The 22,497-nt window shown below is 51.7% G+C and overlaps 3 protein-coding genes across 3 annotated transcripts; all 3 read right to left on the bottom strand.

The window, feature by feature from the left end:
• Positions 1–21: 21 nt before the first annotated feature.
• Positions 22–1,595, bottom strand: LOC117862614 (heat stress transcription factor B-2a). The gene is made up of 2 exons (XM_034746115.2): positions 1,131–1,595; positions 22–1,035 (listed from the first exon to the last, which is right to left on the bottom strand). The coding sequence occupies exons 1-2, from the start codon at positions 1,335–1,337 to the stop codon at positions 322–324; spliced, it is 921 nt and encodes a 306-aa protein (XP_034602006.1). The 5' UTR covers positions 1,338–1,595; the 3' UTR covers positions 22–321.
• Positions 1,596–1,792: 197 nt separating this feature from the next.
• On the bottom strand, positions 1,793–2,932 carry LOC117862615 (uncharacterized). The gene has a single exon (XM_034746116.2). The coding sequence runs from the start codon at positions 2,670–2,672 to the stop codon at positions 2,040–2,042; it is 633 nt and encodes a 210-aa protein (XP_034602007.1). The 5' UTR covers positions 2,673–2,932; the 3' UTR covers positions 1,793–2,039.
• A 15,469-nt stretch (positions 2,933–18,401) lies between these two features.
• On the bottom strand, positions 18,402–22,273 carry LOC117865003 (uncharacterized WD repeat-containing protein C3H5.08c). Its single transcript, XM_034749070.2, has 8 exons — positions 22,047–22,273; positions 20,494–21,545; positions 20,303–20,393; positions 20,048–20,205; positions 19,900–19,951; positions 19,709–19,788; positions 19,501–19,594; positions 18,402–19,409 (listed from the first exon to the last, which is right to left on the bottom strand). The coding sequence occupies exons 2-8, from the start codon at positions 21,517–21,519 to the stop codon at positions 18,823–18,825; spliced, it is 2,088 nt and encodes a 695-aa protein (XP_034604961.1). The 5' UTR covers positions 21,520–21,545; positions 22,047–22,273; the 3' UTR covers positions 18,402–18,822.
• Positions 22,274–22,497: the final 224 nt, after the last annotated feature.

Here is a 22,497-nt window from a genome sequence, read left to right as displayed (position 1 = left end):
GAAGATTAGTACTCTGTTGCATTATTATCAACTGGAACATGAAAATGAAATTATAAATTAGAATACTTCATTACACGATTACAGAGCCACAACAAACATTTGTCAGCTTGGCTTTTGGCTAAACAAGTCCATTTTTGAACTAAACAAGCCCTAGTTAGAATCGGCAGGACTGCAGGACGGTGCAAAGCACAATAAAGCAAGGCCATTGATGTAGTACAAACATGTTTCAGTTTACGCAATTACGCCTACACCATCTCCCAATACAAACGAGACTACTCTACACGAGTGCCACACTAATTTCAGTCCTCGCGGCGCGGGCTGTCACGAGACCGAGCTCTTGCTGTCACGCGACCCTCCGCCCGGCCTCGCCGCCGCCGCCGCCCGCACGGACAGCGCCAGCACGTCCAGATCCGATACCTCTTTCCTCCTCGCCGCCTTACTCCCCCGCGCCGCGTGCCTCTCGTCGTCGTATTGCTCTTCGTCCTCCTCGCCGTCTTCCTCGGCAGTCCCGTCCTCGCCGTCCTCCACCTCGTCCCCGTCCTCCGCGCCGCGCGGCCGTTTGGCCCCGATCGCGACACCGAACAGCATCGGCTTCGCTCCGCGGCCGCTGGGGCCTCCACCACCGCCGCCGCCGCCGTGCCCATCGTCGCCCTCCGCCGGATCCTCATCGCCGTGGTCGTACCGCGCCACGAGCTGGCGCACGCCGTCGCAGAGGCGCCGCTCGCGGGCCAGCTCCCGCGCCAGCCTCGCGTTCTCGCGCCGCAGCCGCGCGTTCTCCTCCTCCAGCTCAGCCACCGCGCCGCTCACCCCCGCCGCCGAGCCGCGCGGCGGCGACGAGGAGACCGCCGGTTCCCCTCCGGAGCTCGTGGGCGGGGACGAGATGATCGGTATCCCCGCCGGTATGGCCACCCCGCCGCCAACCCCCGTGGTGCCGGTCCCCTTCCGCCTCTGTATCCCTCCCAGCAGGTGCTTCTCCCCTCGCCGGAAGCCGTCGTTGGCGAACTCCCACCTGTCCGCCACCACCTTCTTGAATCCCTGCACGGAGAGAACGCACAACCCCGTCATGATCTCGATCTAACTGTGCGGTGCGGACCGTTGGGTACGGAGAAGAGGGGTGGTTGGGTACGCACGTAGGTGTTGAGCTGGCGCACGAAGGAGGAGAAGTTGCTGTGCTTGAAGTGCTTGGGGAGGAGGTCGCGGGCGAACTCGGCGGGGCGCCACACCACGAAGGCCGTGCCGGTGTCGTTCCACGAGATGGTATCGTCGGTGCTGGGGTCCTCCACCATCGCGTACGTCTTCGTCAGGAACGGCGGCGTCCCCGCCGCCGGCGACGCCATTGGGCAGGCAGGTGGCCGGAGCGGCGGTGTTCCGCGTGCAGGGGAGAGGAGAGGGGAGGAGGATGCGGGAAGGAAGGCAATTGTTTCCACGGGAAGGAGGAGGCGTCTAGAAACGTGGATTTGGGGACGGGATTAGGTTGGACATTGGTGAGAGAAGCATCCAGCGGATTCTAGAAGGTTCCCGGCCTTTCCTTGCGCTAGCAGACACGTGGCGCAGCTTCTACAAAGTGCCCGTTTGGATTGAGGAGCTTGATGGGCTGGACGAGTAGGGAGGAGGGTTTGCTTGAGCTACACTTGTACAAGCCCAAATGTGCTCTTTTATTCCTTTAATGATATTCTTTTCGAATTTCTCGCGCACAACATTTCACAGAAATTGTTCAATTGTTGTAAACATATTTTTGAAGAAGAGGGAAGAAAAATGTATGGACCAGCTTGTCAAATAGTCGGAGGGCATATTGAAGTAACCAACACGAGACTCCATTATTACGAACTCAAAACCAGCGCTCCAATAATGCATTACAGAATGATCTGCGCCCTTTGTGGATGCTAACAAACGTCTAAACCACTGTGCCAGTATTGTACACTATCATTCGGTAATCACGCGTAAAGTGTTGTTGTTCAACCACCAACACGGTGATGAACATCAGTCAGTTCATCGCTGCACAGTAGAGGCTGTAGAGCTCGACAAAGGGGGCCATCAGTCTACTCCAGGTTTGTGTGGCGGGCCCTCATCTGGGGCGGGCTCTGGCCCAATACGCGCGCGAGCTCCAGCACCACCATCTCGAACAGCACGAACATGGCTCCCTCGTACAGGCTCCCCATCGGCAGCTTCGCCCGCGACGACGCCCTCTCCAACTCCGTCGCCTCCGCCTCCTCCTCGTCGTCCGCCATGGTCTGCGCGGGGAGGTGCGCCACGACGTCGGCCTGGCGCCGCGAGAAGTCCCCTTCGGGGCGGGCCGTGAGCAGCAGGACGCGCGCCCCGGCGCCGCGCGCCACGCCGCAGATGGCGTCGACGGTGGAGAACGAACCCGGCCCCGCGGAGGCCACGAGGAGGTCTCCCGCGCCGGCGGGCGGCGCCGTGACGTCGCCGACGCAGTGCGCGGGGAGGCCGAGGTGCGCCAGGCGCATGCAGAGGGCGCGCATCATGAGGCCCTCCCGCCCGACGCCGTGCACGAACACGCGCCCGCCCCGGGCCGCCGCAGCCGCGAGCTCGGAGACCAGGACGGAGCGCGCGGGCGGGTGCGACGAGGGCGCGGAGAAGACGGCGGCGATCTGGGCGCAGATGGCGCCGGCGTCGTCCGCCTGCGCCGAGGCCGCGGCGTCGCTGCCGCTCATTGCGGTCACCGTGCCTTATCCGATGCTACCGTGGACGGAGGTGGGACTGGGACGGGCTCTGGTCAAACTCAACAATCTTTGGTAGTAGCAAGCGGGCGTACGCTGGCTTCTGGTTTTGGATGCGGTGAGCTGCACTCGGCGCTCGGCAGGCCTCTGACAATGTCACAGTATTTTAGGAGATTCTCTGACATTAGTCTTACGTTTATGTTCTGCCAAGGCACCCGTGACGGTAATAGAGAGCAACTCTACCTTGGTACAAGTCATCTGAGAGACGAGGGATTGGGATCAGCTTTCACACGTACTTTTCCAAAATTTTGTGAACCTCACTGTTCAAGATTTTTTAATCACATATCTCTTCCTGCGCTCTAAGTCTGTGGCCGCACGGACGGCCGCCGCCACTGGCCGCAGCTCCCGGCCGGTGAGGCCTGGACGCCCGCCAGCCGCAGCACTGCAACCACACACCATCTCCGCGCCACCCCCTCCATGCTGGCCCCTCTGCCAGGCGCCCAGGCCCAATCGCGGCCTGCCTCCTCAGCCACGTGTTGTCCTCACCGGCCATGGCTGCCTCCCCGCGTCGCCGTGCAGGCTCGCTTCCCGTAGCGGCGGCTGTGGCCACGGCCGCGTCGGGACTCGCGACAACGCCCTGGAGCCCCACCTCCGCACGCACCAAGGCTCGTCCGCAATGCCGTCCCGCGGAGTCTGTCCGCCGTGAGCTCGCCCCGCCCCTCCGCCACGTCCGCTGCCTGCGACCCCCATTCGACCGCACCGGCAGCCCTTCCCACCCCTTCGGCCGCGTCCGCACCCCGCCCGCCGGCCGCTGCCTTCGACGTCACCTGCGCCGGCGTCCCCTCCCGCGCCTGTGCCCACGCCCCGCCCGTGCCCACGACGCCGCGGCCAAGATGCCTCCCACCGGATCCCGTGGCGGCCGTGCCCCTCCCTGGTCCCTACGGCAAGCCAAGCGAGCTACGCTTGCCAACCGCTACAACCCCGTGCTCTCCGACGGCGCCAGCCTCGTCTTGCGCTCGTCGGCCGCTCTATCACAGAGTTTTCCGTAATCCTACAAGGACTCATACCATGTAATCTTATTAAGACTCCTCCTTGTAACCGATTAGTAATCCCGCCCCTGGAGTATATAAAGGAGGGTAGGGGTTCCTAGATCGGTAGGCGAAAACCTCATAGAACCATAACAGAGGATCAAATGCTCAACACCAAACAACACCCAAGCGCAGGCGCAATATACAATACCCCAAACAGGACGTAAGGTATTACGCTACTTTAGCGGCCCAAACTTTTATAAATCCGTGTTTTGTGTCCTCGCTTTTACCATCTGACGATCCCCCACTAATCAATCTACTACCTCGGGATACCCCTCAGTAGGTTGCCGGGTATAAAATACCGACATCTGGCGTGCTAGGTAGGGTGATCGTTGAGATCATCAGGCGAGCTTGAAGGACCTCATCATCAAGATCAATCTACTCGACAAGAAGCAAGTCGCCGAGTCAAAGTTCCGAGCAGACAAATCTACGTCGAGATAGAATCGATGCGCTCCACGTTCGAGTCGAAGACTGAGTCGGTTTTCGCTGCATGCTGCTGCATATGGCTTGTCGATTAAGGCAGAGGCAAATCTGATTCAAGTTGGGAGATCAGGCAGACCAAGGGACCCACGCCATAATTCCCAAGATGACAAAGATCTGTTATGGTCACGCACGGATTGAGACAAATAATCAGCTTCGACTACTCTACGTGAAAAGCAATTTTAAGGGATTTGTGCTACACGCACATGGAAGGCTACCACAAGACCTCAAAATCATATCTTAACATACATAGAAGATGTACGCGAGCACTGCTACCCTGTCGTCCAGCTGCATCAAGTTGCCGACGACTATTTCGACTATTCGTCTCGACTAGAAAACTAGTCGTCGAGGATAGTATACTTCGACTACTCGTCTCGACTAGAAAACTAGTCGAGGGCGGGTTCCACGTGATCAACAACTAGTCGGAATCGACTCCTACTAGTTGGCTTCATCAACAATCGACGCGGCTTCGTCGACAATCGTCCACGAATCAAGCTAAGTCATTTTTTAAGTATTTTATATAATTTTTCTAGCTTATTTTTCACATGCAGCGCAACGTGCCGAGTACTTATTTGTGTACGTGAAGCGTCCCCACATAAGTAGAGACTAAATGTGATACAAATATCAGTCCCAACAGGCTGATAACACATTTATTCAACAGATGGTTCAAAAACCGTACAACTCCCGAAGGAGCGGGCGGGCAAGCCACACCCAAAGAAGAACTAAACCAACAACGATACAAATCCAAGTTGCAGTCCAGTCGGACTCCAGGCTGCAATCGGAACTAAGCGTCAGCGGAAGCATTCTGCAAAGACCAACACCACAGGCAGCGTTGGGTGCGGAAACGACCTCCTACTCGAAATCCTTGGCGACGTAGTCCGGGTCTTCCTCTGAAGCAACAAAACAAGGGTGAGTACGAAAGTACTCAACAAGTCCAACCCCATCCATGGAGGGGGATACAAGCAAGAGTATGCACAGGATATAACAAGGATGAGGTTAAGGTTCATTTGCAATAAAGCTAGATTTTCAACACATGCAAGGGTTCATTTTCAAAAGAGTTTTCGCAAAGCATTTCCTTTAGTAACCGAAACATTGAGTGGGGTTGATCCTACACAAAGGATCCAAATTTTATTGCTATCGGACTCCCCATCCACCATAGCTCACGGTACAACTGCTGGACACTTTCAAAATCCAACACACGTCGTAAAAACCATCCATCTCCATGTGCTAGTTATGTGACCAAGCCGTAACTCATCCAATGCCTTGGACATGGCTACCCGGATAGGTTTTAACTCTGCAGAGGTTGTACACTTTCCCCACAAGTAGGGTACCGCAGCACGATCACCTTAGTGCCGGTGCAAATCCTAGCAAAGCCATTACCCACCTTAGCTAAGGCTGACTAGTCAACACGGAAGCAACCAAGGGGTTAATGACCGATCAACGAGGTCTTAATCGGGATCTGAGTCACAAAGAGCTTACACCTTTTCCATGGCCTCCCGTTGCTCACCAGCTCTCCTGATGACTAACAGACTAGCTAGTGGGATTTATGCTAAGTCGTTGCTGCATACAACGGTCGAGTGGTTGTACAACAGTTGGGTTAGGCAAGATGACACATCAACTCGGTCCTTAACCATGATAAGATGGATATCTCCCAACCTTGCTCAACCACCAAGATACGAGCACAACATATTGGCATTTCACACATGAAACAACCATCCATCTCATCTAAGCATTTCTTTCTTTTACTTCCGAAAACCTAATTTTTCTCTTTTTAAAACACTAACACATTTATTCTTTAATAAAACATATTGTAGTCATGGTTGAATTGAGTAATAAGGTCCTAAGCATTCTAGCAGTAATTATCATCCAAATAGAGCAAGTCATATTTAGTGATAATTATAGGACAACAAGGAATAATCATAACAATCAAGGGGTGGCTATCCAACCATGTCTCAGCAGTAAAACAATATGCAATTTGTAAAATAGGCCAATAGGTGGTGTTTGGAAATTCAAGATAAATATGCATCAAAGGGTGAGATTGGAATTGCCATTCTCAAAGCCTTCCGGGAGTTCCTACTTGCAGTACTGGTCCTCGAGCTCGGGCTCGCGGTCAAACTCTTCCTCGTGCTCCTCCTCGGGTACTCCATGATCTATGGCACACACAATCGAGCACAGAGAATTAAAATTTTTCCCGTTGAGCTACGAACATAGAATGCGAACGAAAAATTGAAGGAGTGAGTATTTTCATGAAATTTGGATATGCCTCAGCGGGAGTATATGGGAGGAGGCCGTGGTCGAATTTGGGATCAATTGGAGGAAGTGTGGCACATGAAATGACGAGTTAAATGAGTGTTAGGGGCTTAAAATAAGGTTTAGGACTACACTGCGAGAACCAAGGACCTATTTATAATTATTTCTGAAAGGTGGAAGGGTGTATCCGTGAGATTTCTTTGAGAGTGGTGGGAGGGCTAGTTTGCGAATATGGCAAAATAGGGGGATAGATCGAAATTGGAGGGGATTTTTCCCATTCTTCCTCCATGGCTCGGTACAGGAGGTGGGGAGGGAGGAAACCGGTGTGGGGAGGGGGGAGGGGGGAGGGACGGCATGTCGGGCCACGCCGGCGGTGCCCGAGTGGTGGAGGAGGTAGAGGAGGTCGAGGGGACTCCATTTTGACCCTCACCTTGGTGAATCGACGACGGGAGCGAGGGAGCCGGCGTGGGAAAAGAGGTGGCCTGAGCTCCGGCGAGGCGGGGGGCGCACTGGAGGGGGGCGGTGCTAGGCGGCGATGGCGGGTGTGGAGGAGGGCGGCAGGGGCTCGGCCCCCTTTTATAGGTGGCGGGAAGGGCAACAGCGCACAGGGGTGGCGGGGCCGGCGAGCTTAATGGCGGCCGGAGTTTCCGGCCGGTGGCGTGCCGGAGCGGAGCTCCTCGTGGATGGCGTGGTGGGGGCTGGCTCGGTCGACGAGGAGTACAAGGATGACGACCGGCGTGGGGAGGTGCGCCGGCGAGCGGAGGGTGGCGCTCGATCGGGGGTCGGCGGGCGTGGCACCGGGGGTGGCGTGCGGCAGGAGGGCGCGGGGCCGACACGGCTTGCGGGACAGCCTAGTGGGCTGGCGTTGGCGCTAGGCGGCCAGGCGCTAGTGGGGCTGGGCGCGGGCCAGGTGCGAGCGGCGCCAGGCGCCAGGCGCTAGAGCCGCGGGTGGGTGTGCCAGGAAGAAAGGAAAGAGAGAAGGAAGGAAGAAGGAGGAGGAGGAGAAAGAGAAAGGAGAAAAGAAAAGAGGAAAAAGGCGAAGGGAAAAGGGGAAAGAAAGGAGAGGGAGAGTCGGTGAAAAATGCGGAATTGGTCGGGTATGCGCGACGGATTTGACGGGCACGCGGTGAAATTTGCGGAGGACGGAAAAAGATGACTGACAACGTTGGGTGCCGGGACGGTGGGGTCGCCGGGAAGGAAGAGATTTTTGGGAGCTCAACGGTTGAAAGATTTTGAAACAATTTTTTAGCGGGTGATTTGAGTCAGTAAATTTTACGGGCGTTACAGTACGCCTCTCGATGGTAATTACCCTTCAGAGCTACACTTCGCCGACTATTATTGGGGCATGTTGACCGACAGCCATGGGCTTGGTACACCGAATTACGGAGGCTATCGCCACGGGTTTGGTGCACTGAGTTCCGGAAGCTCTACCAGTGGCTTAGTACACCGAATTAGGAGACTTGTCACGAAGTTTGGTGCACTGAGTGCTGGAGGTTCACAACGGCTATATCCTAGTGAGGCACAAATCCTATACGCAGCAACACGCGCTCTCCTCACCAAAAGGCAGAAAAGTCTCAATGACTACTTTATGCACAATCGCGCTCTCTTTTTATCGCAATGTCAACTACTTATTTTTGTTCTCTCCTCTTAGCAGTCACTAATCGCCTCGAGCACAACACGCCTCAATCCGTGAAAGTCTCGGATCTTCTGTCATACCTAAATGCTAGCTCCTCTTAGCGGTCACTAATCGCCTCGAGCACAACACGCCTCAATCGGTGAAAGTCTCGGATCTTCTGTCATGCCTAAACGCTAGGATGCATACACGAGATAAAGATCTCACATGCAGTGGCAATAACTAAATAGGGACTAAGAGCCTAAACATAATAGGCTAACTACTCGGGAGAAATATGGCCGAAATAAGAGCATGACACGCAACATTTACATTCATTACTGAATAAATTTTGCTAGTATCTTGAAAATTCTACAAATATGCTACATAATGTATGCATCTCTTTTTGCACGTCAACCTTCGGCGACGACTCTCCGGGACGCTCAGCGTACCTTCAATGGCACCGCTAGCTCCCAGGCTCGGGGACTAAGCACCAATTACTACTCGAAATATCTCCAATGGCTATAAGCTAGCTTCCAAGCTCGGGGGCTAAGCGTCAAATAACTATTCAACGTGGATTCTATGGCTCACCTGGCGCATAGGCTCGGGGATGGACACTGCAAAACTACACAAAAGACGACTAGCATGAAAACTAAAGGCCCTCAAATTGATTTTTTAATCATTCCAAGGCTCAGGGGCTGATAAGTTAAACTCAACAGTTGATGTTTCCAAGATGAAAGAAGAAGATTCAAGATTTTATTGACCCTCAGTCTGATTCTTCGATTCAACCTAAGTCTCGGGAGCTACTCCATATGGAGTGCAACTTCCACCGTCCCCCATATCACATTCTAAAGATGAAGAGTAAAAAATTAAGATGATCAATCCAAAGATGAAGAATAAAAAATTAAGACGATCAAGGGCTTGAGCACACCATAGCCTCATGGCAGGTTTGAGGACTTTGAAGATTCAGCTAGATAAAGTACTCGAAAAGCACCAAAACTAATCGGTGAGGATCTGAAAAGTACTCAAAGGCTGCTACACTCGACTATGAAACGCTTGGGGCTTTTCGGGGGATAGATCCCCAGTACCTGCAAAGGAAGGAAGAAGTCGGACTCCTACTAGAATTCCCCTGTAATCCTACTAGGACTCATACCATGTAATTCTACTAGGACTCCTCCTTATAACCAACTAATAATCCCGCCCCCTGGAGTATATAAAGGAGGGTAGGGGTACCTAGATTGGCAGCTTAGACCAACAGAGGCCAAGACCTCCTAGAAACACAACAGAGGACCAATACCAAACAACACCCAAGCACAGGGCACAATATACAACACCCCAAATAGGACGTAGGGTATTACGCAATCTAGCGGCTCGAACCTATCTAAATCGTGTGTCTGCGTTTACCTTCAAGTTCCTGATCTCGGCGAGCCCCACTAACCAAAACACTACCTCGAGCACTCCCGTCGGTAGGTTGCCGAGTTTAAACACCGACAACTGGCTCGGGATACCCCTCGGTAGGTTGCAGGGTATAAAATACCGACACCAGGCTTGGTTCTTAAGTGCCAATTACTACTCAGAATATCTCCAATGGCTAAGCTAGCTTCCAAGCTTGGGGGCTAAGCGCCAAAAAACTACTCGATGTGGCTCCTACGGTTCACTTGGCGCATAAGCTCGGGGGTTGGACGCCAAATGACTACTCAAAAGATAACTGGCATGAAGATGAAAGACCCTTGGATTGATTATTTACTCATCCAAGGCTCGAGGGCTGATAAGCTACACCCAACAATTGATTTTTTTTTAAGATGAAAGAAAAGGATTCAAAATTTTATTAACCCTCAGCCTGATTCTTCGATTCAACCTAAGGCTTGGAGGCTACTCCATATGGAATGTGACTTTCGCCGCCTTCCATATCACATTCCAAAGATGAAGATTAAAAAATTAAGATGATCAAGGGCTTGAGCACACCATAGCCTCATGGCAGTTTTGAGTAACTTTGAAGATTCAGCTAGACAGAGTACTCGAGGAGCACAAAAACTACTCGGTGAGGATCTGAAAAGTACTCGAAGACTGCTACATTCGACTATGAAGCGCTCGGGGGCTTATCGGGGATAGATCCCATGTACCCACAAGGAAGGAAGAAGACGGACTCCTGCTAGGATTCCTTTGTAATCCTACTAGGACTCCTCCTTGTAACCAACTAGTAATCCCATCCCCTAGAGTATATAAAGGAGGACAAGAGTCCATAGATCGGTAGGTGAAGACCTCATAGAACCACAATAGAGGACCAAATCCTCAACACCAAACAACACCCAAGCGCAAGGCGCAATATACAACACCCCAAACAGGACGTAGGGTATTACGCTACTCTGGTGGTCCAAACCTGTATAAACCCGTGTCTTGTGTCCTCGTATAAACCGGTGTCTTATGTCCTCGCTTTTTCGAGTTTCAGGTCCGACGATCCCCACCAACCAATCTACTACCTCGGGATACCCCTCGGTAGGTTGTTGGGTATAAAACACCGACACTCTCCGACCGCGAGGCAGAGGATGCGAAGAAAGAAGAAAGGATAAGCACGTGGTGGGGGCTGCTCAACACGGGGGTACGTGCTAGCGGCTCTCGCCATATCTAGCAACACTTTCTTCTTTCTCCTCGTTTCTCTCTCCTATGTGGAGGCTTATAGAGAGCCTATCGACACCCATTGCAGGTGCCCTAAGAGTATCACAGCAATCGCTAGCACTTTGTTCAGACCGGATCAAGTTGCTGGGGGCAATGGATCTATCCTAACAAATTTTATTCGAGTATCAACTGGATTTGGATGTAGGGCTAGTTTGGTGGAGCTCCTCCTGACTTCGACTCCTTCTGATCGTCTACTATTCATTTACTGTAACGTAGAGCTTCTTTTCTCTCTCCTCCTCTCCTCACAAACCGGCAAGGAGCCTCCGGCTCCGGCTCCTTGAGGCTACTGATGTGCTACAGTAGCTGGTGTCGGTTGAAGCCAGAAGCCTATGGAGTCCGGCCAAACTGGCCCCTGGTAGCACCAGACACACTGCTGCTACTAGTTACTACTAGCACTAGCGGCAGCCGAGTACCTGAAGTCATGGTAGCAGCAGCGGTAAGCCAGTAACCGTTACGAGGCCAATCGGATCGACCAGATGAATCCAGTAATCCCACATTTCATCCTGAAAATGCCAGTTAGGAGTACTTACGAGCCAAAAAGAATACCGATGATGACAATGATTATTCTTCAGTTCTGAGTTCATCAAATACAGACAGCTACGAGAACAGATACTGGCCCAACGCACCAACCGACCCAAATACGACGGCCCCGCGCGCGCACCCCGCACTAATTTTGGCCCAAATACTGGACGACCCGAAGTCCCGAAGCCGCGCAGGGCACGCACTATTTGGGTCAAGAGAAGCCTGGCCGGCACGCGCCCAACGGCCCGACATGCTTGGTTCGGAGTTTCGGATACTTCGGTAGCAGGCGCGGCGAGGAGTGACGCCGGGTGAAGGACGTGGCTCGGTCGCGGACGCGGCTTGGTAGTTCCAGCGCCCAAGCAGGGTAGATCTATTCCCACAAAGGCCAGAGGAAGATCTGTTACTGTTACTGCCGACCGGATCGTACTCCGTTCCATAACCTCAACGCCCCTATTCATCGTACCAGTACTACCAGCAGCAGTGAATCACAGAGCAGAGCGGGTCTGGCTGAAACTCTGATCGCGCCAGCGCGCGTCAGGGCCCATGAGCGTTTCATTTCATCGTACCGCGCAATTTCACGCGCGCACCACGGCGCACACACGTCTCCGCACGACCCGCGCGCACAGCACAATTCGCCCAAATGAGCTGTCCGCCTGTCCCGCCGGCCCACCATCGCATCTCTCTCTGTCTCTCATGGTCCCCGTACGCGGGCGGAGCCCGGAGGCCCACGGGCAGCAAATGCACCAGGGACTAGAAACTGGGCGCCCAGATCCGGCCGACCCGCCAGGGGCCACCACACACCACCACGCCCAAATTGGCAGATCCAACGTTTCGCGGCCACGGTGGAGCGCGTCCAGCTCCGGCTCCGGGTGGAATCTGGCCGCGCCACCCACCCCATGTCTCCCCTCGCCGCTACAGCGTGCGGCCGCTCCCCCCGGACCAACTCGTGCGCGCTGCCCCAGATCATGCTCGTTCTAACCACGCCATCCGTGACGGGATTTATGCGGAGATCACGCCCGATTAAACCACGGGATCCTGATCCTGCTTGGTTGCAGAGACAGAGGAATATTTATAATCGAAACGCACGGCCAAAGCTGGAGCCGTGCAGTGAATCTGGAACGCCGCGGTCGCGGCTTTCGAAGCCATGGCCATGCAGCAAAAGGAAGCAGTGCATTTGGCTGTCGCAGACTTTGCCATGGCGAGGACGAAGACGAAGATTACTATAACGATCCATAATAATGCTTAATGCATGCACTCCGTTTAGTGTGGACAGTCTCTACTGTAATCGCACATGGAGGCATTCTGAATAACAATGCCTGTGAGCGATGAGGTCATGGAGTACGTAGCGATTATATTGTTTACTAGGTTCAAAAGCCATATTATAAGGTCGTTACAGATCGCGATCTTGCTGCTGCTAATCGAGTTGTTAAAAGCAAGCGGCACGTCCAATTATGCGCGACGCTAACAGAATGATTCGGCCGCTGCCGGAAGGGACAGGGCTCGAACAAAAGGCACTACGGCAGAGCTCTGGATGCTCGTGCTGTCATGCACGCACGGTGTCAGAATGATGATTTCGGAAAAGGTCGTTAGTTCATCGAGTTCTTCAGATTCCTGTCTCTGACAGGTTGCTGAATTTTACAAGCCTAGGGGAAAGACAACCAGACCCGGACGCAACAGAAACAAATAAAGAGTACAGGATCCGGTTACGTTTGGCAACCACCTAAAGTTCTCATGATCAATTCGGGAGGTGAAGCCTGAAGGAACCTAGTAGGCTAGTAACACTTGACTGCTTCTTACTTAAGCCTTGTTTAGTTGCCCGATTTTGGACAACCAAAATTACTGCGACAGCACTGTAGCATACGGTAGCGTTTCGTTTGTATTTGTGAATTATTATTCAAATATTGACTAATTAGGCTTAAAAGATTCGTCTCGCAAAGTACAACCAAACTATGCAATTAGTTTTTGATTTCGTCTACATTCAGTACTCCATGCATGTAGTGTAAGTTTGATGTGATGGGGAATCTTCTTTTTGCATAGTGCCAAAGTTAGAATTTCAGGTAATTAAACGAGGCCTTAGCTTCTGTCGATGACCACCACTAGTTAGTCAGTTCAGTTCCAAACTCCAATGGTCGGAGAGGCCTGTGTGGATCAATAGAATACTTGACGCGAGATGCCTTCTCCAAGGCATTGCCACTTAATCAAGGTCAGAACGGCAGGCAATTCTTGATTGGCCTAAGCTGCCTGTACACATACACCTTGGCTTGTGGAGGGAAAAATATCCTACGCTCCCCTGCACCGAATACGGAATCGCTTGTGCCAAGCAGCCTTCTAGAAGACGAGGATGCACTGCGCATTTGCGGTTGCGTCCGCTGTTACTCGCTGAGAACTTGTTACTCTTTCGGCCATCCACGTGTCAACAGCCATGATACTGTAATGAAACAAATGCAGCACACTGTCTCCATATTCTTTTCTTTGGGTTGCAATTTGCAAAAGGCAGAGCTGCCGGCCTGCCGCATATGCAGATCTATCACCTTCGCGGCTCTGCCTCATCACTGTTTGCGTCCTAGGACACAAAGGGATAGGCCCTACCGGCCCACAAAAATTAACCAAATCATCACGCGTCGTGCGAAAATGAGCTGTCTCTTTGTTCAAAGTTCGCAAATCGCCCACCAACCGGAGCCTGTCAGTGTCCTTGCACCGCGCGCTCCTGCTGCATCCTAGCCGTCCGCTCAGCAACAACACGAATAGCAAAGCGTCCAACGCGAAGCCACTCCAGGGCCCATGAGCTTCATCGTACGTACGAGGTCCACGACCCACGCACCTCCGCACATTCCGCCCAAAATGAGCTGTAAACTAATAGTGGTCCCGGCCCATGGGCAGAAACTAGAAGCCGTACGCCCCGACGAGACCGACCGAGAGACGCAGGGACCCGGCAGATCCAAGGCTCCAGCCAGCTACGAGCGGAGCCGCGGCTGGATCATCCTGTCTCCCCCCGCCGCTACAGCACACCATCGCCGGGGGGTCAGGCCATCGGCCATTATGGTCTCAAAGTCACAGGATCCCCCGGGCGAGCGAGATTTATCCAAAGATTTTGCTGAAGATTGCGCTGGGTAAACTAATGGGCGCTGCTGCTGCTGCTGCTTCGGAGATAAAACAAAGGGAACAGCACGCAGCTGCAAGGATCGCAGCCATGGACAGCAATGAGTGAACGAATCTAGAAGGTCATGGTCGCCACTCTCGATGCCACACAAGGAAGGAGTCTTCACCAAGGGAGCAGTGCATCCGGCCGCTGCTGCGGCATCAGCGATGAGCGATGCACAGAGACATATGCTAATGGCGGCCATTTGCAGTATCTCTAATCCCACATGGAGATGGAGGCCATCCGATTTCGAATACGTGTGGTGAACTGGTGATCGTATCGGCAAGCAACGAACTGACGAGGTCAATGAGCGTGTACAGAGAGACAGCCGACAGGTTTCCCGTCCAGCCTCAAAGGCGACGGGGGGCGGCAGTATAATAATGGATTTGGCAATCCTGCGTGTGTCCAATTATGCATGAGGGGAGGGCTAGCGGAATGATTGATTCCCATCCGGCCGTGGGGCACAAGGGACAGGCTTGCACGAGAAAGCACCGGCACCGGCAGAGCCGGACGCCCGTGCACGCTTGCATGCATATGCAGAGTGTTTCTCCTCTGCAGACGCTACTCGTCTCTGAAAGCCTGTCCTGTCGACAGTTTCGTGGTTCCAGGACAAAGCGAAGCTCGCCGGCATCCTGCTGCTCTGACATGCTGCCTGTCCAGTTTTACCCGCCGCGGGCAAGAGATGACCGGAGTACAGATTGCAGTTGAAAACAACCGAACGTTTGCTGAAAGGTACAGTTTGACTCGATCTGTTCGTTAATCAAGGACGCTGGCTTGAAGGTAATCAGGTATCTGCTGTTAGTTCCTGTTTTGTTGACCACAACTTGCTGGTGAGTTTCCAATGATAGGAGAATCCTGTGTGCATGCAACAGAAGAGAAGATGTCTGACACGACGTGCGATCTGCAACCAACTAACTGTTCGGTCGGTCAATCAGTCTTGCACCTACTGAAGATCGGTTGATTCCACTGTCCAGCATGTTCGGACTTCGGAGTGCTTCCGGTTCTCGCTCAATAGGTCTGCAGATGCGTATCCTCCACGGGCAGAACTTGAATTATATTCTCTCGGCGCCGTTCGAATGCTACCATCCCTTGCGCATTTGCCGTCGTGCTCGTGCAGTGCAGTGAGCCAACAACAACAAACTGCCCAGCCCAGCCCAGCCCTCGCCACGTGAAACCATGATCTCTGACGAGACAACGAACTCTGCAAAAACAAAAACACACAAGATATTCCATTCTTTTCGTTTCCTTCTCCTTTGAATGTGGAAGCGCAGAGATGCTGCCTGCGCTGCACAATATCCACCTCTGCCTAGGCACTGCTCCCTTCTCCGGGTACAGGACGAACCCTACTAGGGACCCACGATGAAAAACCCAACGCGAATCATTCCCCGTCGTGCGCGCCCGAGTGAGCTGTCTCTGCAGTACTAGCTCGATCGCCTGATAATTCCATATCCACCAGAACCACCATCCCCACCCCATCCGAGATCGCATCGCGCGTGAGCGGGGGAGCGGCGAGTGGAGGCCGCGAGGAGGCAACGCAGCTGCGCGAGCGAGCGGGATGGCAGTGGCAGTGGCTCGTCGCCCCCCCGACACCCCCGTGTCCACCACTCTGAGGCCGCCGTGGTGGATCCTGTACCCGCATGTCTCCCACTGCCGCTACAGCACAAGACACTTGGCATATGACAACATATGCCGATGCCCCTCCCGCGTCCGTCCCCACGGACAAATCTAGACGCCGTTTCACTGCAGCTCCCAACAGTGCTCGGATCCGGAGCACTGCTCCGAGGACGGGATGGCACTGTGCCCGCCAGCCACCGCAGGGGGGTAGTAGGTCTTTGTTTACCATGCTCGCCGGCGCCGGCGCTCCTGTGCGCCTGTGCGGCGCTGCACTGCACGCCTCGGATTTGGCCACACAGGGGGCGGCGATCTGGCTGCTCTACTGGTGCTGGACTGCTGGTGGTGGCCACTTGGAAACTGAGGCGGCGGCGGCGAGATCACGGAGGACGTAACGGGAATATGGTGCCTGGTTGCAACTGCAAACCGCACGGAATTTCTGTCGCATCGAATGTTTAGATACTAATTAGAAGTATTAAATATAGATTAATTATAAAACCAATTGCACAGATGGAGACTAATTTGCGAAACGAATCTATTAAACCTAATTAGTCTATGATTTGACAATATGATGCTACAGTAAATATGTGCTAATGATGGATTAATTAGGCTTAATAGATTTGTCTCGTGAATTAGCCTCTAATTAGTTTTATAATTAGCTCATGTTTAATTTTTCTAATTAATATCGAATATTCGTTGTGATATGAATTTTAATTCGGACTTATTTTATCCTTGGCACGGATCGGTGTGCTGCAGAGTCTGCGAATGCACGTTGTGCAGGCGCAGCGGATGAGATTAGCTGCAAACCGATGCAATTATGCCTTCGCCTTGGGAGTTGGTAGGAACCTCAACCAGCGCAATGATTCGAGCCTGGCCAGAATGTTCAGAGTACTCTGCCGCAGGTCTGCACTGCGGCGCTGCGCATCGCAATGAATTCAATGGGCGCGGTGAATTCTCTTCTACTGTTCTTGGCGTTTACTACTGGCGGGCGGCTTCAGACCTTCAGTACAGGTTTCTGAATCTCTGCAGCGAGGCTTTCCCGGCTTTTCCAACGTGTTCTGACTTGCAGGACCGGATTTCCTTTTTAACCTTTTCTCTCTCTGTGTTTTTTTAGAAGTGATCGCAGGCAGGACCGGTGAATTGGAGGTCTAGCGGCAGCCCTGACCGGTGAATTGGGTATGACCTAAGCTGAGGGTCAGTGAAGGAGATCAGCGATGACCTAATGACTCTAGGCATGTAAAGCTTGAAGCAGCAAGGCTGCAGCTTTGACTGATTCTCTATTACTCAGCTCTAAGCTAGCCGATGCTGACTATAATTGCTCATTCCGGGATGGCCTAGTGATCTGGTCCAGCTAAGGCAGGAAATTATAGTTTCATAACTGAAATCTTTTTATCAATATGTTTTGTTTTCTGTAATGGTCAGAGTGTCCATGCCTTACCATAATGAACTGTATAAATCAATCTTAGTATGTGATGAAATTGCTGACCCTGTTCCTAGCACAACTGACGTTTTATACAGACCGAATGAATTGCATGCGCTGAAAATCAATCAAAAAAATCGCTGCAGCATTATGTCAGTAATGGCATCACTATGACGCCATCAGGACCAGAAGCTGGAAAGAATGAAAAAAAAACGATATGTAACTTGCATTGGACTTACATTAGTCAATCATGCGGACTGAGTAACCTAATGTTTGACAATGAGGATCGCCAGTCCTGGCTCCAAGTTGCTAAAATTTAGAGGCGATCGATGGTCGCCTTGCCTCGATTTAAGTGAGTTGAATCAGGAGTCTGATGTTTTTAGTGAGTTGAATCTGGAGACGTCCTGACGAATGGCATGACGACCACATGCATTGGGAGCCTTGCCAGCCCCAGAATAGCAGGGAACTCAACCTCCTGACAAATCATGTAATGTGCTAACAGAAAATGGAGTGTCAGGCTGTTAGCCCAATGCTCCAACCAAAATATTTTGGATACCATATCCACACTGAAGCCTGATAGACAAAAGAATTCGATGGATAAGATCTCAGCTATCAGATTGGCAAAGATAACAAAGATCAGATCAAAGGCAGGAGCGAAAATATCTTCGAAACATATTGGTAGGCACTAAAGGGAAAACAAAACAAATAGCTCACACTCATCACATAGCACTAGGTCTGGGCTCAAATCATCAGCAGATTCAGGATTGGTAGATTATGGAGATGCACAACTAGCATGGCAAACCAATCAAAGATCAACCACCTAGGGTCCCATAAGAGGTACAATAATTAACCCTTGAGCAGCCTCACTGGGTCCACATAAACCAAAGTTATGATGCGAAACAGGTTAACAAGTCACCCACTTCAGGAATGAACAGAAGACCAGGGCACACAGTTTTTAAAAAATGAAAGAATTTTGTATATTTGGACATGTATCTGACAGTTCCCAGTCGAGCTCCCGCAATACCAGCTGAAACTAACATTTTTGTGGTATATCAATGAGCAATTGATAAGGGGGGAAGAACAAATCTGATCTACACTAAAATTTTTCTACAAAAGGTACAATCTACGGTTCCTGCCATGAACAACCGCTGATGCAGAGATCTCGAAGGACCACCGGGTTGATTATGTACAACATTTGTCCATGTACAATTCAGCAGGAGCACTGAGCATGTGATGTCTTGTACCAAGAAACCACACGCTGGACCAGCATAGCTGGGGAGCGGGCACTTCTCTTCAGGCCATGTGAGGTGCCAAAACTGCCGTATACTTTCACCAAATGCTCAAGCTGATCACTGATGAGCTGGTAAGCCATAATTCTGGAATGACCTAATCTTGCCATCCCATCCTGCAGTAACTATCACTTGACCCCAAGAGTTTGATGTGCTCTGGAAACAGTTCCTTAGGAACTTGTACTGTGACTCATCCAAAATTGCACGAATTGAGTGAGAAGGCAGAATCTCCTCTGGCCAGGTAGCTGAACTCCTGCAAGTGGACTCAGTGGAGAACTCCTGATTCAAATTGAAAATGCCAGGAGCAAATCTTGACACAAAATTGTTAATGGCAGAATCTTCACTGCGGCTTGAATTGCACTTGACAGCCTTACTCATGCACCAGAAATTATCACCTTGTGGTGGCAAAATTTGAGAGGCCAAAGAAACTGGGTTGCTTGGTTTCTGGCCATTCCATGGTATTGCAATGGCTGCATTGTTGGAGTGGAAGCGCTCCGAGGACCATATGGTTTTTGCATGTTTCAATGAAGCCTCATGTTGGTTTTCATGGCTCCAGACATAAATATTGGAGTCTTCGCTAGCAGAAACTATGTGTTGCCCATCTGGAGTGAATGTTGCCAATGACTGGCAGGAGCCGCTTCGAAGTCCTGATTGAATGAATAAAATTATGAGTTCATAATACATCAAAGTAATGATTGCTTAGACAAGAGTAACAAGGTCCAAACATATGAACCGTACCACTATAATTCTGAGTCACAATGGTTCCATCAAGAATTTTGATCTTCGAGTCGGCAGATGTAACCATTAATTTACTTGGGTTGCTTGGGCAGAACTGCAATAAAAAAGAAGGAAAAAAAAAAGAGTCAGACTCAGAAGCATCAAAAATGAAAAATGAGTGATGAAGTAATCATGCAACAGACGCCTTCCTTCCCATTAAGATATTTACCTCAAAAGCAATGATTCTTTTAAAAGAAGATTTCTTCTTGCCATTAAGCGCAATTTGTGTATCAAACCGCAGTAGATTATCTGAATCAACAAGATGTCATTTCAGTTAGCATATATGGAAATATCATTCGAGTTAAGGGAGAAAAAAAATACTATAAAGTTAGGAGATATTTCATGTTTTTTTCTATTTACCTGATGCATCATAAAACCGACAATTCCCGGTAATGGTTCCAACCACTGCTCCCTGGAAGACACAAAAGACAGAAAAGAAGATTAATCTCACAAACTATTGAGATAATAAGTTAGCCAAAACCACTTCAGAAGAAGCTGGTAATCGTACCTTTCCATCAGGTTGATAACAAATCGCTGTTACTATGTCCCTAATATCCACCCAATCCACAACGCTGCATTTAAGAATATCCCATACACGGATTTTGCCATCTATTGATCCACTGATGAATCGACTCTCATTGGCTGGATTGAACTGTACACAAGTCACTGCAAAAGCAAATTTCGAGAAGAAAATTTTGAGCTCAAATTCAGAAGTAAAGTCGATAACTTCAGAGGCAGCAATTTAAAGAGATTATAGGCCTACCAAAGTTGCTGTGATGAAAAACAGTGACACAGTTTGCAGATCCAAGTTCCCACAAGCGAACAGTTTTGTCTGTTGATGCTGACAATAGATGCTGCAAGGTAGCAAATTTCAGTCATCAGAAAGAAAATGACAAAAAAAATTGCAATCAAACCTAACAAATGAGGGGGAGAAGCACATTTCTTTTAACTGACCTTATTGTTAGACCATGACAGATCCAGTACATCACCAGAGTGACCACGGAACTCATGCAATGGTTCCTCTGAGATCTGGAACACCATGGCGGGAATCACAACGCAAGCAGAATCAGCAGATTGCTTGACACCCTTGACTTTGCATTTCTTCCCATTCTCAGCATCGGCAGGAGCCAATCCACTCTTGCGATGAGCTTTGAGGTAAACACAGGAAGGATCATCCATGGGAATTTTGCAGTCCTCAGACTGTGTCACACCCCAGATCCTGACAACTCCATCTTCGCCTCCACTTGCAAGAAACTGCCCATCAGGACTAAACTTCATAGTCAGGATGGCACCATCGTGGGCCTTGATCACTTGGCCTTGATAAACTGCTGACAATTCCTTTGACCGCTTCCGGTAGCACCGGACCTTGACCCTTTCATACCTTCCACCCCTGTTTTGCTCACTCTCCGAGGAGCTGGTGCTAGCTTCATCGCCTCCGTGATCGAGGACACTAGCCCTCAAGCCCAGCCTCCGAAGCCATCCATTTCTCCTCCTCTCAACCGCCTTGGGAACACCAGAAAGCTTACCACTGCGGCTCACGAGCCTCTGGATGAACGACAATGAACTGAAACTCCTGCCGACCTTGCTACTAGCATCATCCCTGCTGGATCCACTCATGGAATTGTCATCAGAGGCACCATCCTCATAGCTCCCCGTATCCTCCGTGGACCAACTCGACATGGAGCAGTCGTTCTCATCGGACTGCGACCACAATCTCCCAAACTCCGGCACCACCTCCTCCTTCTCAACATCGCCCACGGTGGCCGCAGCATCGGCTTTCCAGGGGCTCGGGCTGCACTCCAGGCCCATGCTTCTCATGAACCGCTCCCTCCTCTGCCACACGCTGTCGAGGCTGCCCGACCACGGCAATGCCTGGCCCGGGCTGTGCGCCGGCGACGCCGTGAGCTCCTCTCGCGAGTCAAAGAACGTCTCCTCCTCCATCTCCATCCTACAGCCTACTAGCAATTGGCACCCCTCCATGGATCTTTAGCACAAGAGCAACGGCGCTGCAAAGGAGAGAAGATAAACACATCTTAGAGCCCTGGTCCGGGGAGGCGCTTATATAACAGTAAAGCGGCGCTGAATTGGCTCGGCGGCAACGGGGGATGAGAAAGGGAGAGCGGACGCGGGGGGGGGGGGGGGGGGGGGGGGGGGGGGGGGGGGGGGGGGGAGCACGGGTCGGGAGGAGAGGGCGATTAGCATAAAGAAATCGCGGCAAATCCCACGCATTCAACTGCACGCGTCTCCCAAATCGCGGAGCTCGCATGGCCCAAGTGCCCCGAGCAATGCATCTGGCCTGGCAATCCAACCAACCGCGCGGCCATTATTAAAGCGGGCAGCCAGGCCAAGAAACGCTGACAAAATTTCGGATTTTTTTCTCCCTCCCTTTCCCCTCTCAAGAACCGCCGAATTCACCAACACATATCTCGAAACAGTAGATTGATGATAGCAGAGGGAATAACAGGAGATTAAAAAAAGGGAACAAATTGTTGGCAGGGGAAGCTCACCTGGGCGAGGCGAGAGGAGAGAATTCGCGCGCACGCTTGGGGAAAGCTGGGATCCGAGAGAGAAAGGAATCGTTTTTGCTGTCCTGGTGGCTCAGGGACGCCGCGCGTGTTCTTGGCTCGTGGTCGCCGGCCGCGGCGGCAGCATGGCGCAAATGGGTGCCGGTGCGTATTATTTGAGGGATTGGATTCGAGCCGAGCCGACGCGGGCAAAGAGAAGGGAGGGGGAATTGGAGACGACGGGCGATTTATTGCGACGGACGTGGAGGCGGAGGAGGAGGAGCTGGCCGGGCTGGGGTCCCCCGTCCGGCCCCATCAGCATCGCCAGATTTGGAAGACGCACAAATAAATCGGATTATTCTGGTAAAAAGCATACACAGAGCCAAGAACGAGGAAAATACTGCATAATCGCCACTCCTTTTTTTTAATGGATCTCATTCTCATCAGAAATTAA

This window comes from Setaria viridis, chromosome 7, assembly GCF_005286985.2.
Source record: "Setaria viridis chromosome 7, Setaria_viridis_v4.0, whole genome shotgun sequence".
Classification (NCBI taxonomy): Eukaryota; Viridiplantae; Streptophyta; class Magnoliopsida; order Poales; family Poaceae; genus Setaria; species Setaria viridis.
This window is presented reverse-complemented; position numbering and strand designations above follow the sequence as displayed.

What these genes read in the sequence shown, in the direction of transcription:
- LOC117862615 (XM_034746116.2), bottom strand. Translation starts at nt 2,672, where the DNA reads ATGAGCGGCAGCGACGCCGCGGCCTCGGCGCAGGCGGACGACGCCGGC.
- LOC117862614 (XM_034746115.2), bottom strand. Translation starts at nt 1,337, where the DNA reads ATGGCGTCGCCGGCGGCGGGGACGCCGCCGTTCCTGACGAAGACGTAC. An exon ending in TGCGCCAGCTCAACACCTAC is followed by an intron (nt 1,036 to 1,130) that starts GTGCGTACCCAA and finishes CTCTCCGTGCAG; the next exon opens with GGATTCAAGAAGGTGGTGGC.
- LOC117865003 (XM_034749070.2), bottom strand. Translation starts at nt 21,519, where the DNA reads ATGGAGGGGTGCCAATTGCTAGTAGGCTGTAGGATGGAGATGGAGGAG. An exon ending in TGTCATGGTCTAACAATAAG is followed by an intron (nt 20,394 to 20,493) that starts GTCAGTTAAAAG and finishes GCTACCTTGCAG; the next exon opens with CATCTATTGTCAGCATCAAC. An exon ending in TGTGACTCAGAATTATAGTG is followed by an intron (nt 19,410 to 19,500) that starts GTACGGTTCATA and finishes TCATTCAATCAG; the next exon opens with GACTTCGAAGCGGCTCCTGC.